The sequence below is a fragment of the Sapajus apella genome, unplaced genomic scaffold, assembly GCF_009761245.1.
Source record: "Sapajus apella isolate SASKATOON/1434 unplaced genomic scaffold, GSC_monkey_1.0 scaffold491, whole genome shotgun sequence".
Taxonomy (NCBI): Eukaryota; Metazoa; Chordata; class Mammalia; order Primates; family Cebidae; genus Sapajus; species Sapajus apella.
Window position 1 is genome coordinate 38,148 of NW_022437421.1, and position 12,689 is coordinate 50,836.

At 44.4% G+C, this 12,689-nt stretch overlaps 1 protein-coding gene across 3 annotated transcripts; it reads left to right on the forward strand.

The window, feature by feature from the left end:
- The first annotated feature begins 8,558 nt into the window (after positions 1 to 8,558).
- Positions 8,559 to 11,969, forward strand: LOC116545999 (histone H2B type W-T). Of its 3 annotated transcripts, XR_004266547.1 has the most exons (4): positions 8,559 to 9,983; positions 10,384 to 10,442; positions 11,315 to 11,362; positions 11,647 to 11,969. XR_004266547.1 is itself a non-coding variant. In XM_032272373.1 (3 exons), the coding sequence occupies exons 1-2, from the start codon at positions 9,475 to 9,477 to the stop codon at positions 10,418 to 10,420; spliced, it is 546 nt and encodes a 181-aa protein (XP_032128264.1). In that variant the 5' UTR covers positions 9,449 to 9,474; the 3' UTR covers positions 10,421 to 10,442; positions 11,647 to 11,969. The 3 variants fall into 3 exon arrangements, 1 of the variants encoding a protein (XP_032128264.1); XM_032272373.1 differs by lacking the exon at positions 11,315 to 11,362 and having other exon boundaries at positions 9,449 to 9,983; XR_004266548.1 differs by lacking the exon at positions 8,559 to 9,983 and having other exon boundaries at positions 10,008 to 10,442.
- Positions 11,970 to 12,689: the final 720 nt, after the last annotated feature.

Genomic DNA, 12,689 nt, shown 5'->3' on the forward strand with positions numbered 1-12,689 from the left:
ATAGCTGAGGCGGTCTCAGAATCCTGTCAGAGGGTGAAAGTTACGTCTCACATGGTGACAGACAAGAGAAGAGAGCTTGTGCAGGGAAACTTTCGTTTTTAAAACTGTCAGTTCTGGTGAGACTTATTTACTATCACAAGAACAGCATGAGACAGACCACACCCCGTGATTCAATTACCTCCCACCAGGTTCTTCCCACAACATATGGGAATTGTGGGAGTTACAATTCAAGACGAGATTATTGTGGGGACACAGCCAAACCATATCAATGCTAAGGAGAACAAGGGGTACAGCTCAAAAGAGAGCAGAGCTTTCGACTTGAGAGGAATCTGACCACTTGCTGCTTCTGGTGTTCCATGAGGAATCATGGAAGTTTTTACCCACAAAAAGAGTGTGTGGAGCCTTTTCCGTTTTCCTTAAGGGATCTCAGGCTGCTGCAAAAGTGAAAAAAAAAAAAAAAGGGACTTAGGTCTTCTCACGTGGCATTGGTGATCGCAACTGAAAGGAGGGACAGAGAGAAGTAAATGGAGAGATAGACTAAGGCAGCACATATGCTAAGCAGGAGTTCAAGAAGAGAGGAATTCAGTGGTCTGAGATTTGTTTACAGAAAACAGAGGCTTTAAACCTCTCTCTCTCTCTCTCTCTACCTTTCTCTCTCTCTCTAAATATAAACATATAGATATGTGTGCGTGCATGTGTGTGTGTGTGTGTATCCTAAATATTAGTATAAATTGTGTTAACTTTTGAATATTGAGCTCTTGAAAAATCCTTGGAAACTTCTCCATATTAGATTTTAACCACGACAAACACCTGATATTTCTTGGTGTTTGTCCTTTTCCTGTTTGTCTTGTTTTATTTAAAGTAAAGGTAACCTTTCAGTTAAGTTCAGCCAAGATTATGACTCAACCAAGAATGCACGAGGTGTCTCCAAAAAGGTGAAATGCAGATTTCACCAAGTCCAGAAAATCCCCAAACCCCAGACACAACTCCAAGAGAAAAGAAAGGTTTGCTAGCCATTAACAGGATACGACCCACATATTTGTCCCACCAAATTTTCTACAGTCTTAGATTCTCAGCTATGTACACACAATGACTAAAAGGCCTCATGTGCCTTCATGACAGATGAAAGAAACAGGAAATAAAAAGAAATCCAAGGAAGGGAAATGGGTAAATAAGAAATAGGTACTCCCCAAAAGTCAAGCAAATATCCAAACAAGAGGGGCTGTTTTCCTGACCCTGAACGCGACCCATTGTGTTGAGTTGAAAGCACAAAATTTGAACTCAAAGGCCGCACAAGGTCGAGTGGCCTTTGTTGTTATTCCCACAGGGGCAGTTTGAGCAGACACAGGAGTTTATCTTTGTTTGGGTCAGATTTTTGCTCGTCACTTTTGTCAAGCAAAGTTTTAAGGCTAGCTGTCATAACATTATGTGTCTTTCACACACGTAACCTTTCTATCAATAATAAATCTCTAAAGTCCTTTTAATAAAATTTAGGAGGCTAAAGGATCAATCTTTTCACCATTGGCAATTAGAATTCTCAGCAGTGTACTGAAGTTCAATAGCGACTGCATGCAATACCCTCTTCAGAGAAGGAGTAATCAGAAAGATTCCCCCCGTTCCCAGACATAGGCTAAGATAACAAACAAGTCCTGGGATTGCAGTTTGCCAGCACACGCTACGTAGACCAGCAGTCTCAACCGTTATGACACCATAGGCCGGTTTCATGAAACACAATTTTTCCATGGAATGACGTTGTGGGGATGGTTCGGGGATGATTCACGTGCATTACCCTTATTGTGCACTTTGTTTCTGTTATTATTATATTGTAATATGTAATGAAATAATTTTACAGCTCACCGTAACGTAGAATCAGTGGGAGCTCTGAGCTTGCTTTCCCACAACTAGACAGTCCCATATAAGGGTGATGGAAGACAGTGACAGATCATCAGGCATTAGATTCCCATAAGAAGTGTGCAACCTAAGATCCCTCCATCCCCAATACATCTATTAGACTCCCGACCCCTCATTGCTCTCCTGCTTGAAGATGAGTTCGTTACTGGGGTACTCAAGTTAAATTACATTCATTAGGGTGGGCTATAACCAAAACATCTAGCGTGCATGGAGCATATCAATAGGGGGAATTTAGACCCAGAGACATGTGTACAGGGAAGAAAATGGGAAGTGGCATAGGGAGAAGTGGGCCATCTATAAGCCAAGGAAATATCCCTGGAAGAGATCTGTGTCTCTTACTACTCAGAAGGAACCAACCCAGCTGACGCTTTGATTTGGACTTCCAGCCTGCAGAACTGTGAACAATAAATTTCTGCTGTTTAAGTCACCTGGTCTGTGGTACTTTGTCAGAATAGCCCTAGCAAACTAGGAGAGATTATGTTGCCAAGCAGTGAGACGATGCTATAAGGAACACCGGAAAGATTGGAAGACGCCCTGGAACTAGGAATGCATAGACACTGGAAGCGTTTAGACACGCATGACACAAGAAGCCTAGAATGCCTTTAGGTGACAGCTGGGGGAAATATGAACCCCAAATGCAATTCAAACGAGGGCTAAGAAAGAACTCTTTGCTGTAGAGAAAGGATCTCTGACTTAGAGAATACATATATCATGATCACCAATATGTTGCTAGAACTGTGAGTGCTAAAGGTGCTTGTGGTGAGTTGTCCGACGGAAACTAGGAAGATGTTATGGGAAGCATGAGGAAAGGTGATCCTGGATTTACAGTGGCCAAGAATTGGGCTGTATTGTGTTCTTAGAGTTTTCGAGGAAAGTAGAAAATGTAAGTGATGAACTTGCACATGCAGCTGACTTCTAGTATTGGGGCTCAGAGCACAATACCTCAAAATGAAGGCTTTAGAAGTAGTCCCTGATGCAAAAAATTTCCCGTGTCTCCTGTCTTTCATTCCCATTCTGCCCAGGAGCTAATCACAGAGAACAGGATCCCTCTTCCCGAAAGTGGGTCCTAGAAACCAGAAGCCCTTTTTTCTAAAGGCTGTTAAAAATCTTGGAAATGGCATTGTAAGATTTTCCATCTTTTCATGTAAAAACTGGCTATGAAGAAGTAATCTAACCTATCTTGTTCGAATGGAAGTCACAAGAACCCCATTGCAGAGAGGGCCGTGCCCTGTAACCAGGAGAAAGGACTGTCTGCTTGGAGAAGCCACGCAGAGTTTAGACGGACAGGCTTTGCACGGTTTTGGCCACTCAGTCTATTAGCGTTAGATCATAGGCTTTTTGTCCCATTATTTATACACAGCTGTCCATACTCCTTTGAGCCCAGGAATAAAAATAGATAACTTCCCATGTGTCTTCAGCTATTCACACTAAAGGCTCCTGGGGATATTGGTTAAATAAGTTGGTGTGCCTTATGTCCTATGGATGTTCCTTCCGTGAGTTGATTTTTCAGCAAAACTTGAGAGGGCCATGGGGACCCTTGGCCACTACAGCAGCAAGTTGAGAAAAGTATTCAGGATTTAATATGGCTTCTCCTAGATCCATATAGTAAATGGGAGAGAAGAGAAAGAACTTAGCCAAGGAAGCACTGAAGAAAAGGAAGCCAGCATCTCATGATTCAGAAGGTACTCAAAGTGTTCAGATACCTTGCTCTGGAAACAGGTCAAAGGGTGCTCCTGGAAAACCATCAGCTAAAGAAGTGAGGCATGTGGCTCATGGATCCTATAAACCATCTCTGCGGAAGTTAGGAATTGAGACATGGGAGATAGGGTTATTCAAGAAAGATATGCGGAAAACTTCTTGTCTGATGGCCTGAACTCATGTGAATTCCATGGGAAGGCAAAAAGTGTTTGAGAATTTTATAGCAGAAAAAATGTTGCCAGAATGAAATGAAGGGGACAAAGAGGAGCTGAAATGAAAGGAGGCCGTTAGAGTTCCTGGATCGTACAGGAAAGAAAGGGACTGATTGAAGTACCCAGCTGTAACCATTTCTTCATTTTCGAGAAGAGGACGAAGGACTCCAAAGTTGGGTCAAAGGTCGGCATGGCCGTCACTTCTGCCAAGAACCAGGGCCACCGTACTAGGGGACTGGAACTGGACGATCTCTCTCTTGGTCCCAGAAATGGAAGTCACCTCCTGAGTTCCAGGAAATTGTACCAGCGCCTCGGTTTCAGAGGGATGGATTGCAGCGGCCCAGGCTAGAGTGAGAGCCCCCGCTCTGCTGCCCAGGGCTTAGGCTGTGAAGCTGTTCGCCCATCGGGCCTCAAGGACAGAACATTAAGCCCAAGTAGAATCTTTTCCATCCTTAGAATCTAACGGAATTTGCTCCACTAGGTTTCAAACTTGCTAAGGATGCATGAACTCCAGTAGTTTTTCTGATTTCCTGCTTTTGGTATGATAAGCCCTATCCGGTACCAGTCCCATAACTGTATTTCAGAAGCGGATAACCTGTCTAGTTTCACAGGTGCAGTGGTGGAGAGAAATCCTGCCTCAGCATGAGTCAGACCTGGAGACTCACCCATTCCAGATATAGAGTTTTAGGTGAGCTGTTGGATAATTGATTTTGGAGTGAGCTAAGATTTGGGGGATGTTGTGATGACATTCTGTGACCTCATTTGGAGAGAGGCTCTACACAGGTCATCTGGTTAAAGTGAAGTTATGAGGGTCGACCTTACCCAACAGGATTGTTCTTCTTACAAAAAGGTGACAATTGGCATCCAGAACTGTGAGATTAAAAATAAATAGTGTTTAAGTCAGCCGGTCTATGGAATATTTTTGCAGTGTCCCTAGAATGCAAATAGCATACACCTCCATCAACAGCATTAAAAGCATACCACCAACGGAAGGACCAAAGAAGCACAACCACGTAATCACAGGTTTCCCCTTGAACTCCCACGGAACACCTCTGGACGACTAACTCTTACTAGTTCGGATCAGGAAAACTGGTCACATTTTGGGCTGTGGCTCCTGGGCTGGACGTGCCTCACCGGCTTACATGAATCTGTGTGAAGCTTGTGCTGCTCCATCCGACAACAGTCCACCATCCCCATGACGCACAGAGGCCAGTGATGACGGTTTCCAAAAACAAAAGATTCTAGCCTGAAGAAGAGCAGAATGAGATAAATCTAAACAAATGAGATTCCATTTCTAGGGAGCGTAGAATAGGAATTGTTCTTTAAACTTGTTGATGCCGTTTTCTCGGTACTGTGTTTGGGTCATTGCTTATGTTCTGAAGTGAACTCCATGTACAGGGAATGCTGACAAAAAGATTGATTGGACTATGTTTGTCTTATTCATATTACTTTCCCTACATTGATGCTTCTTATTTGTTGTTTAGACAGTATAGCTGTTTCCCTTAGTTTTTGCATTCAGTAAACCACAGCATGACATCACGATTGCACTCTAGGTTCCCCTTCTCCTCAATCACGCACTGAAATGCTATATCAAATGTTCAGATGCTTCTTCCCATCTTCACATCAAAATATCCTTTTTCCTTTTTCTTCCTATGATTCACTGGTATCAGTCCCCTTGAAATCTCACTCTTCACACCCCAAGCCCAGTTAGAGTTCATAGTTAACTCTGCTTCAAATGTGCCTCTTTGATTTCTGAATTTGCAAGTAAAACACACACAGTCCGTGGTAAAATATCCGAAGGGGGTTGATTTCTCAGAAAGTCATGTCAAATTACCCAGTAGATATGCAAGGATGCATTCAGAAATTTATGCCTGTGTCCTATTTGACAGAAACACTGGCATTTTAAAGCAATACAATTAGCATAACGAGAATTAAGTCACTGAGTGAAATGTGGTGTTGTGGAGCAGGTACACAGCTCTGTCATCAGAAAGGAACAGCGTTCTCCAAACCATGTTTGGTTTTTAAAGTGTTGTTCCAGACAGCACAGGAACGAGCCAAATGGAATTTCCAGGAAGCATCTCGCTATTCCAGGTCCTTGAGCTCTGAAATTACTCTTCCAATTCCTTCAGATTTACCCAATTCTATTCCTTTTTTTGTCCATAACCTCCTGTTTCTTTAAAACACAAACTTTACGCATCATCGGATGATGGGAGTGTCCAAAGAGGATGTCAAGCCCCAGTCTCCACTCATTTCACCACAGAGGAACCTGCAGCCCATGAGCTACAGCCATTGGCACAAGCGGGGAAGATGACTGGGACTGAAACCGTATGTGTGTTCCTTGGTGTTTCCCTATTACATGGAAGAGGGGCAGAGAATGATTTTTGCCTGCTCTGTGACTTTTTGCACACTTGCTTTCAAATGTAGTGAATTGGAGATGTAAATCTGTAGCTGGTAGTGAGACATGTCTCTTGCCCCTTGCAATAACTAAGAAAAAGATGATGAGGCACTAAGAGAACTAAGATGATTCCTCCTTTCTCCTCCTGTGATGTCACTGTTAATATTAACATGAATGTTAATAAGTTCTATTATAAAGATGCGTGCACACGTATGTTCACTGCTCCACTATTCACAATAGCAAGGATAAGTTATCAACCCAAATGCCCTTCAATGATAGGCTGGATAAATAAAATGTGGTACACATACACCATGGAGTACTATGCCTCCATGAAAAAGAACAACATCATGTCGTTTGCAGGGACTCGGATGGAGCTGGAGGCCATTATCTTTAGCAAACAAATGGAGGATCACAAATATGGTTTGGTTCTGTGTCCCCCACTCCAATCTCACCTTGAACTGTAATTCCCATAATCCCCCAGCAGGACAACGTGGAGGTGACAGAATCGTGGGGGCGGTTCTCCCACGCTGTTCTTGTGATAGTGAGTTCTCACAAGATCTGATGATTTTAGAAGGGGCTTCCCCCTTCCCTCTGCACTTTTTCTCCTTCCTGACACCACGTGAAGAACGACGGGTTTGCATTTCCTTCCACCATAATTGTGAGTTTTCTGAGGCCTCCCCAGTCCTGTGGAACTGTGAGTCAATTAAACCTCTTTTCTTTATAAATTACCCAGTCTCCGGTATTTCTTCATAGCAGCCTGAGAACAGACTAATGCAACCAGAAAACGAAATAGCACGTGTTCTCACTTATAAGTGGGAGCTAAATGATGAGAACACATGGACACACTGAGGGAAACAACACACACTGCGGCCTATCGGGGGGTGGAGAGTGGGAGGAGGGAGAGGATCAGGAACAATAACTAATGATTACTAGGCTTAATGCCTGGGTGATGAAATGATCGGTGGAGCAGAGCGCCATGACACACATTTACCTCTCTAACAAACCTGTACATCCTGTACATGTACCCCTGAACTTAAAAGGGAAACACCCTGATGCAATAAAGATTATGACTGTATTATAAATTAAGAAAACAGGTAGGGTACAGTGTCTCAGGCCTGTAATCCCAGCACTTTGGGAGGTCCAGGCGGGTGGATCACTTCAGACCAAGAGCTCACGACCAGCGTGGCCAACATGATGAAACCCTGTCTCTAGTAAAAGTACGAAAATTAGCCCCGTTTGGTGGTGCACACCTGTAGTCCCGGCTACTGGGGAAACTGAGGCAAGAAAATCTCTTAAACCCAGGAGGTAGAGGTGGCCGTGAACTGAGATTGCACCAATGCACTCCAGCCTGGGAGACAGAGTGAGACTCTGTCTCAAAAATAAAAAAAAAAAACAAGAATGAAAGGAACAAAAGAAAGACTCTATATTATAATTTTGCATCATGTGGATGATGGGAGCGTCCTATGAGAGCAGCTCATGCCACGGTCACCACTGGCTCAGGCAATAAAGGCTTTGCCGCCCTTTAGCCACCACCAGCCTTGGCTGAAACTGTACAGAGGTGACCCGGAAATGAACCAGTGAGAGCCTCCCTGGGATGTTTAGCCTTGCAGATTGTGAAGAAAAATGGTGTGGCTCTTTCCCTGTTGATTATTTGCTTTTTTTAAAACAAAAAAAATCACGGTGATTTACTGATATGAATCCAGAGATTGTTGTGTACAAGCTTCTTGTGCCTTGTACCAAACTAAGAGAAGGATTGGCTTGCTAAAAGTTCAAGTAGATTTATAAAATTATCATTTGTAGAGGGGACTGTTCAGAAATCGTTTACTAGGCTTCTATCATGGAGTTTACCACATAGGATGTTATCTAATAGCAACCATGAGATTCTTTGTCCTTCTTAATTGTGAACCAATATATTAGGAGTAGAATAAGTAGTTTGTTAAAGATATTACGGGAAATACGCCTGACAGCGTGACCTTTGAAATGACAGTTCATTCATGACCTTTATTTCTTCAGTTTTTCTTAATAAGCTTTTGTTGTTTAATCCTGCAACTGAATTTTACTTAAATTCATTTAAGGCATGTCTTTGCATATATTATCACAGGCTCTTGAAAGCTATCTTCTTTTTCTGAGACAGAGTCTGGCTCTGTCGCCAGGCACCAGGCTGGAGTGCAGTGGCGCGATCTTGGCTGACTGCAACCTCGCCCCCCCGGGTTCAAGCGATTCTCCTGCCTCAGCCTCCCGCGTAGCTGGGACTACAGACGTGCTCCACCACGTCCAGCTAATTTTTCTTTTGTATTTTAGTAGAGGTGGGGTTTCCCTATGTTGGCCTGGATGGTCTCCATCTCTTGACCTCGTGATCTGCCCGCCTCGGCCTCCCGAAGTGCTGGGATTACAGGCGTGAGCCATGAAAGCTATCTTTCTAAATTGAACATAGTTTTTATTTTTGGAATCAATTTCTCTTCCTCAGGGAGTTCCTAGGAGATTTAAGGTATTAAATCTCCTAGGTATTTTAAATCTAATGTCTCTTAAACTTATTAGCCATTTACAGCTTCTGAGTTGTGATTTGTGGTTGCTGTTTTGTTTCCTTTTTTTTTTTTTTTTTTTTTTTTTTGTTTAAATCTGGTCAATGTTAAGTGTCGTTATATGTTTTAAATAAAAGCACCTTTCCGTTTCTCTTCTCGGCTTGGAGGCTGTGGTATGGCCATTTCTCGTTCTCCCGATTCACTGAAGATGTTGATCAGAACTGAAGACAGCAGCGAGACCGGCAGGTCCATTTATGCCCAGGAGCCTTTGGCGGCCATATCGGGGAGTTCCTGCTAAAGCCGGAGTGGCTTAGCCAGGGATAACGGTAGATTGTGCGATGGGTGAGAAACGGTCCACACGTGGATACAGTCATTCCTCTGGCATCGGCATAATGGCCTTGGGCTCAGGAGGCCTGTCTCTCTTCAAGGAGCATGAGCTGAAATTGCTGAACTTTGGGAGTTTTCAGTGACACCCTTCAAAGTGCACAGAGTGTGTCATATATCAGCTCAGGAGGGCTGATGCGCTTTTGCCCTGTGAGGCATCTGTGTAACTGCCTCCGACGTAGGCCACAGGGGGCGCCTAGGCCGGCAGACGCCCCCTGTGATTGGTTGATGAGATGCCAAGCAACGGGACCATCCAGTCACCTTCGATGCAGGGAGGTTTGCTGACAGGGTCCCTCTGTGACTTCATTCACTTGATCCAATCACATGTCAAGTTGGCCCGTGAGGTGGAGCCATGCTGCGTACCCAAGCGTCCCCGCTTCACAATCGCCATTGTCTGTCCCCGTCCACAACCGCCATCGCCTCCTCTTGCCATCTAATGGCCGCTGCCTCCGCCATGGCTAGAACTTCCTCTGAGACGACCTCTGAGGAACAAGTGATCACCCAGGAGCCCAAAGAGGCCAACTCCACAACGGCCCAGAAGAAGAGCAAGCAGAGGAAGCGAGGGCGCCGAGGGGCCCGCCGGTGCCAAGCCAACTGCCGCGGGGACAGCTTCGCCACCTATTTCCGCCTGGTGCTGAAGCAGGTTCACCAGGGCCTCAGCCTTTCCCGGGAGGCCGTGAGTGTCATGGATTCTATGGTTCATGACATACTGGACAGCGTCGCCTCCGAGGCAGGTCGCCTGGCCCGCTCCGCCAAGCACGTGACCATCACCGCCTGGGAGATCCGGATCGCCGTGCGCCTGCTGCTGCCGGGGGAGATGGGCAGGCTCGCCGAGTCCGAGGGCACGAAGGCTGTTCTCAGGTACACCAGGAGCAAGTGAGCTACCTCAGGAGCCCCTGAGCACCACGGAAAGACCAGTGGCTCCCCAAGGGGGAGGGGGGCAGCGGCGGCTGGGGTGGATGGCGTTCTTTCGAATTCGGGTTGGTGGGGGGGGGGGGGCATGTGGCATGTGGCGTCCTGCGATTTTTCAAGCATTTCTCCCTCAGTACTAGACATTGTCAACTCCAATATATCTGTAGTGCCATTTGCTCCAAGGAAAAGTAGTGGGTTTTTCCTCGATCCTGCTTCATTTCCTCAGTTTCCTAAATGGTCATTTTTATTAGTTTTCTTTCTAGGTTATCTTTACGGTGATGTTATCAATGTACTGATCTTTACCCTTTTCACTCTCATTCTCCTGCGACTGAATGGTGGAATTTTCCAGAACTTCAGTATATGCCCTACAGCAACAGAAAAAGTGAATACGTTGATAGAAGAACCAAGGTAACCCCCCCAAACGTTTTCAACATTTCTCCCAACACGAATCCAAGTAAATAAGCAAGTGAGGCCCAGTTACAGTGTACATATAGCTAAACAAAATTTTCAAGAATCCACTCATTTTCCCGCTGCCTCGACTCTGACATCACTATTGCAGTTCATTCTTTTTTTTGCCCTGACAATAATCTTTTCATTTCTTTTTGAACAGAAACCTTCGTTAGTTCCAGGTTTGTCTCCGTGGGCTCAGGGAGAGTCCAGGCAAACAGCTCATGCCCTAGTATTCAGTGGTGCAGGCAGTGAGCAACAGTCATTGTCCCAACGTGTGGGGCGTGACCGAGGCTGTACCCACAACAGCCTTCCTGTGATATTCACCCTGGTGTTTCAAGGGACAGGGGTGTGATTCTTTACCTGACATTTTTCTTTTCAGTGTTTGTAACCACGGTCATTTAAGGATATGAATCCAAAGCTAGGGGTATTCTATGTTCCTTGCCCCTGGCATCAAGTTATGCAGAGCATGGTCAGCCTTCAGGAGAAGTAAGATGACACTTATTTCCTCCAGAGATTTGCTTATTCATGTTAATGTTAGTATAGGCTGCTTTTCATTGTGCTTTCTTCTGGGTCCCAAGTCTTTGTATATTTAGCATTTTCTTCTATAAGTGTATTGCAGAATTTCAGAGCAGCTGGTGGCTTTCTCGTTGCTTTTCTTTTAAATAGATTTCCAGCCATCCGAGCATGGGGACAAGAAAATCTACTCTGGGATTGCCACCCATAGGAATTTGTTATTTTGTGCCTTGAAGCTCAATATGTGATCATTTCTGTCAAATGATTCCCACAAATTTTGAAACAACTCATAAACAACCCTTCTCCTTTATATGTAGAAACCTGTAAAGGATGGTACTCTCAGTCAAACCATGAAACAAAAGCTGGTAAATCACGAAAATCAAAATTTTCTTGAGTCCCTCAGAAGTGGGAAATAACCACCCCAGAGGGACCCAACACATAGCCACATAGATTATTCTACCTTTGAGAGAAGGACCGCTTGGTCAAGATGGAAATGAGCACAGAGCAGGATAGAAGCCAGAGCTTCCCTGAGTAGTGCAGATGGGAAGGGGTAGAAGGTCATCTCCAGAGCTCCACTTGGGATCCAAAGAGAAAGGATGTAGAATCAAGAAGTCCTCTCATCGGGATTTGTTGTTTTCTGTTTTTCCAGACTATTAGAAACGTGTTATGAAAATAGTTGAAGAAAAATGCTCACCTCGTTAGGAGACCAAGAAACACCACCACAAAATCAGCCGCAATGAAATCCCTCTGCAAGATGCCGACAAGTGTTCCTACCTGTCCAAAACAACAATTTGAAAACCAAAGATGCTTTGCAGATCGCTGTTGTTTTCCAGAGACAGAGCTGTGTGCCTGATCCAAAACACCACATCTCACTCAGTAACTTAATTCTCGTTATGCTAATTGTTTTGCTTTAAAGTGACAATTTTTCTGTCAAGTAGGACATAGAAATAAATTTCGAAAGTTATCCTTGCATATCCACTGAGTAATTTGATAAGTCTTTTTCAGAAACCAAATCCACTGCGATATTTTACCCTGGAGTGTGTGGCTTCTATCTGTAAATTCAGAAATCAAAGAGGAGCATTAGTAACACAGGGCCCACAATGAACCCTGGTTGGGCTGTGGAGAGTGGGAGTTCAAGGGGACTGATGCCGATGAATTATAGGAAGAAAGAGCAAAAGGGTAGTTTGATGGGATGATCGGAAGAGGAGGTTCACGCCTTTGATACAGCATTTCAGTGGGTGATTGAGAAGCAGGGGAACTTAGTGAGCAATCCTGATGTCTTGCTGTGGCTTACTGAAAACACAAAGTAAGGAAAATGGCTTTACTGCTTAAATAACAAATAAGAAATATCAATGTAGGAAAAATAGTATGAATCAGAGCAGTATAGTCCAATCAATCTTTTTGTCAGCATTCCTGTACCATGGAGTCCATTTCAAAAGAGAAGCAATGACCCAAACACTGCACAGAAAAAACTACAAAAGTGTAAGGATCAATTCCTATTCTAGGCTCCCTAGAATTGGAATCTCACTTGTTTAGATTTCTCTGATTCTGCTCTTCTTCAGGCTAGAATCTTTTGTTTGTGAAAACCTTCATGACTGGCCTCTACGCATCATGGGGATGATGGAATGTTGTCTGATGGAGCAGCAGAAGCTCCACTCGGATCCCTTTCAGCCAGTGAGGCACCTGCAGCCC

Bases quoted from the DNA above. Each gene is read 5' to 3' on its own strand.
- LOC116545999 (XM_032272373.1), top strand. From the start codon at position 9,475: ATGCTGCGTACCCAAGCGTCCCCGCTTCACAATCGCCATTGTCTGTCC. The intron at 9,984-10,383 runs GTACACCAGGAG...GGAATTTTCCAG, and splicing joins GGCACGAAGGCTGTTCTCAG to AACTTCAGTATATGCCCTAC.